Source organism: Penaeus monodon, unplaced genomic scaffold (genome assembly GCF_015228065.2).
Source record: "Penaeus monodon isolate SGIC_2016 unplaced genomic scaffold, NSTDA_Pmon_1 PmonScaffold_1989, whole genome shotgun sequence".
Lineage (NCBI taxonomy): Eukaryota > Metazoa > Arthropoda > Malacostraca > Decapoda > Penaeidae > Penaeus > Penaeus monodon.
In genome coordinates, this window is record NW_023649581.1 from 1 (window position 1) to 5000 (window position 5000).

A 5000-nucleotide genomic window follows, 5' to 3' on the forward strand; every position below is an offset into this window, starting at 1 on the left:
ATGGGACCTGTTGCTTGTATAGTCAGGATCGCCAGCTCAGGCTATATGGCCTAGTTCGTATCCTATACCCTGGCATCGATCTCTTGCGAGACAACCCTAGGTGGAGGAGGCCTGTGGGACGACCCAGGAGTCATGGCTTGGGCAGCTCAATGAGACCGCGAGGAATTAGAGATGGGTCGAGGGCCTGCCTGGAGATTCGCCACGATGTACCCTCGTGGTTGGAAGCGAAGGGTAGATGCGGCCATGCGCCCCCGTCGGCGTTAAATTATGCATGTTAGTCTATAAATAACCCGCTCTACCCAGTGCATCTGTGATAGGCGCTCGTGACATACCCTACATGATCACTTGAGATTTACCCAAAAGTGACTTCTAGAGGGTGAGAAGGAGTGTTTAATAATTATTCCAGCTTAAACCCTAGTAACTACTGGCCACACCAACTCGAAATTTGCTGATCGAACGAATAACTTTTTAATTATTTTACCGGTATCTACTATCATAACGCCGGAGCGTAGATCTATTACACGATTTAAACAACCCCGGGTTATACTTAAATAATAAATTTACATAAAAATTGAGTTACAAGCTCCGTTCTAGCACGGTGTCGCGTGACAGGTCAGCCAGCCTTGGGGGGCCGTAAGCTGGTGGAGACTTGGGCACAGTGACTTCTGGAAGCACACTGAAAGGTCAGGCGAGGTTAGCTATAATTGTCCTCTGCACCCTCACTGAGGCAATGGTTCTTAATTGACATAGAACGACGTGTTAAACATATGTCCACGCGGTCTTCTGGTCCAATGGCCTACACAAATAGTGGTTATGTGCATGTCATACTGTGTAACTAGTTATTACATTGAGGCACTAGCAGTCTCTTACAAAGAGAGAGAGAGAGAGAGGGAAGGAACACTCAAAGGAGAAAGAGAGAAAGAGAAGAGAGAGAGAGAGAGAGTGAGGGGTGAGACAAGACGAAATAGATATATACAGAAAGAAAGAAAGGAAGAGATAATGTGGTCCGGGTTAGGAGAAAGAGGGAGATAGAAGGAAAGAGAATGAGAAAGAGAGAGGAGTGAGAGAGAGGGAGATATATCTCTTTGAATTCCCCTCTCTCCCTTCTCTCTCTTTTTCTTCTTCCCACCCTTCCTTACGCACTCTCTCGCTCTGTCTGTCTCACTCTGACTCTCTCTCGCTCTCTCTGTATGTCTGCCTCTCTCTCTCTATCTCTTTTCTTTCTCATTTTCTCCCTCCCTCCCCTTCTTTCTCTTTGTTCCACACTCCCCGCCCCCCCCCCTCTCCTTTTTCCTTCTCTGTCTGTCTTCCTCGCTCTCTCTCTCTCTCTTTCTCTCTCTCTCTCTCTCTCTCTCTCTCTCTCTCTATCTCTATATATATAATATATACTATATATTTATATAATATAATATATATAATATATATATATATATATATATAATATTATATATATATATATATTATATATATATAATATATATTATATATATATATAATATATTTATATATATATATATATATATATATATATATATATATATATATATATATATGCATATATATTTTCTCTCCCTCTCACCCTTCTCTCTCTCGCCCTTCTTCCTCCTTTCACTCCTTTTGCCTCTCTCTCTCTCTCTCTCTCTCTCTCTCTCTTTCTTTCTCTCTCTCTTCTGTCTGTCTGTCTGGCTACCTCTCTCTTTTTCTATCTTTTCATGTATCTCTCTTTCTGTCCCCCCTCCTTCCTCCCTCCTTTTTTTTCTCCCTCTCTCTAACACACAAACAGACACAATTTCTCTTTCTCCCTCTAATCCCTCTCTCTATGTCTGTCTGTCTGTCTGTCTCTCTCTTTCTCTCTCCTCTTCATTTCCCCCCTTCCCTCACTCCCTTCCTACCACCTTCCATCTCTCATTCTCTCTCTCCCTCCCTCGACTCTCCATCTCTCTTTCTCTCTCTCTTTCTTCTTTCTCTTTCTCTCCCCTTTTCTCTCTCTCTCTCTACACACACACACACACACAGATATATATATATATATATATATATATATATATATATTATATATATATATATATATATATTTATATATATATATCACTCCCCCCCCCCTTCTCTCCTTTTGCCTCTCTCCCACTCTCTCTCTATATATATGTCTACCTGTCTCTATCTATCCATATATTTGTGTCTCTTAGACGGAATTCCATGCTCTTATCTAAATTATTCCAATAATTTCACACCTGGATGGCGTGTCCTCTTAGGATAAATACTGATTTAATCTGTTTGAAGAAAAACGATTTCTCCAACATTTCAAGAGCTTTTTATTTTTCTGATGGCTGAAATGACTTGAATTTCATGCCGAGGCCTAGGGATGATGCTTGGCATAGCTGGTGTACTGGTGACGAGGAAACAGAATTTAGTTTAAATTGATTTGCTTGTTTGTGCTGTTATGATGGCCTTTCTTTGTTCAGCTGTGTACATGTGGATATTCTAATGAGGCCGCATTGGAAGTGAAGAATTGACACCCACTCTTATATTTTCTTGCAGACCGGCAGCCGCTCAGTCACCATCCGCCTACGCAATGGCTCCGTCCTCGTCAAAGCTGACCCCCGTCTTATACGAGATTACCACTCAGACAAGCAAAATGGTGCTCAAATTGCTGCTAGAGGTGGGCTGGCAAGACCTTTTACGAGTACCTCATACAAGTGAAGATGATTTCTATAACAACATTACGCAAGAAGTTTAATCAGAGTCAAAGGAAAAAGATAGAGAAGAGTGGTGATATCACGACATTTGATGTCTCCCTTTTATACATCTGCATCATGTTCGGCTGTGATGGATTAGCACCTCCGGGAGATGCTCAATGGACAACTTCAGCAGAGACACTGGAATGGTATGTGACATCCATCAAGAATCGTAGGAATGAGTTCCTACATGAAGAGTATGTTGTGGATGATCAAAACTTTTTTAGAGTGATAGAGGAGCTGAGGGATCTGCTCAATAATGCCCTGAAGAAAGTAGCAGAAATCTACAACATAGATGATAACATCGTTCAAGCTAACTTGGAAGATCTAAACAAAGAGGTCAACAGTCTTCGAAACAACCCTTTACACACATCAGGTTGTCACGAAATAGTCTTTGACAGACTGTGCCAGCAGGTGAAAGTCGAAGGGAAACGAGAATTGAAAAGACTCTATAGAAAGGAGTCCAGTTTTGGACCAGCTTCGAGTTTGCTTGGGAAATCGAAGGTGCGTGTGGACAAGGTCTTCACCTCGATGGAAATCAAGCAGGAAGGCTCACAAACACATGAGTTCATCCAATATAGTGAACTTCTTGCAAAGGCAGAGGAGAGACGGGAACAGAAAGGGAAAGACTGTTCCGTGTTACTCATCGAAGGGCCTGCGGGTGTTGGCAAAACAACCCTCACAAGAAAGATGATAAGTGACTGGGCCTCAGGCACTAGTTCCATGGAGACTCTCACTGATTATGATTTGGTATATTTAAGTAGGTGCCGAGACGATATCAATTCCCTTGGACACCTCCTTGGCTCATTGATGGCTGAACGTGGTCTGATTGAGTGTATTCAGCAAAATAGACTTATGTTCATTGTGGATGGGCTTGATGAACTTAATGAAGCATCAGATAGAGTGCTGAGAGAAATCATGGGGATGGGCAGAACCAATGACGTAACTGTTCTCTGTACAACACGACCCAACAAAGTACCTGACTTCAACAGATATGTCCCAGAGAACTATGACATTATGCATATCAAGGTTTTGGGCATAGAAGAAAATAAATGTGGAGAGTTTGTCAGAAATTATAGCCAGGTTTTACAAGACCCAGGCACCATAAACAGAGACATCTCCGGTCTCCTCCGGTATCTGTCAAGGAAAGACAGCCGGATGCAAGCCCACTGGCGGTTCCCCTTCAACTTGGTCCTCGTGACAATATTATGGTTCCTTGACCCACATGCTGTAAACATTCTGACCACGGCAACAGAACTCTTCACAAAGACACTTGAGTTGTGCTTAAAGAGATTGCTTCAGAGGCTGTCTGGCCATGAAGAAACAAGAACTGTCGAGGGTACTGAACTGAAAGACAATGTTCAGCAGTTTATGAAGAAGCTCTGCAAAGAGGCCTTCATAAACCACTGTGGGGATGCTGTAGTTCTGTCCAAGCCTTCAGTACAAAGGCTGAAGCTTGCATGCTGCCTTTCAAAGCTTCCAGCAAATGAGGTTCTTGGAGCCTTTCTGATCCAGGCACCTTCTCTGACTGGTGATGATGAGAAATATAGCTTTCCCCATAAAGCCGTTCAAGATTTTTATTCAGCTATGCATGTGATGGAGATCATTAAGGCAGATGAGCTTGGACTAAACATCACCGAAATAATAGATGGGTTTGAGAACGTTCTGAATTATCAGAAAGTTCCTCAAAACATTAGCAGTTCTCTTCTTCATGAATGTAATTTGTTTTTGTTGAAATATCAGCATGAAGCAGCCAGGCAATTACCTAGTATCCAGAGTGTTCTAGAAGGAGCCGCCAAGGATGCTGCCAAGTACAATGGCAAAGAGACAAAGTTAGACTTGATTAAGGACCAAAACATTCTGATTCACCTTACAGGCTTGCTTCACCTCAGAGGAAAGCTATTGGCAGAGGAAAGATCCACTGAGCTAGTGGAATTACTCAAGGCCACTGGTATTCGTGATACATCGCAGTGGCTGGACTTGCTCTCCGAGGTCAAGTGCGACGGCACAGTAAGCAAATTACTTGCCAAGGCGATGGATCTCACGAAAGACACAAGAATATCCGACGGCCATTTAGCTGCATTCATGCGTGTTCTGAGCCACGTGCATCCGAAACTCTTGAACCTGGACATCTGCGGTGATCCCGAGGACATCCCGTGCCTGCGGGATGTCCTCATGGGGATGATAGGCACGACGTGGAAAGTGGAGCTAAGGCTCCGCCACGACTTCCGACACCCGAGACCCGGCGGGAGCGTCCTCGATGAT

The 5000-nt window shown here is 43.3% G+C and overlaps 1 protein-coding gene across 1 annotated transcript in view; it reads left to right on the top strand.

The window, feature by feature from the left end:
• The first annotated feature begins 2104 nt into the window (after window positions 1-2104).
• LOC119569921 overlaps window positions 2105-5000 on the top strand; it is a 3254-nt gene continuing 358 nt past the window's right edge. The window contains 2 exon segments of the mRNA XM_037917873.1: window positions 2105-2659; window positions 2661-5000. The exon segment at window positions 2661-5000 is cut by the window's right edge and continues 358 nt beyond it. Coding sequence (XP_037773801.1) covers window positions 2573-2659; window positions 2661-5000 — 2427 coding nt within the window. The 5' untranslated portion in view covers window positions 2105-2572.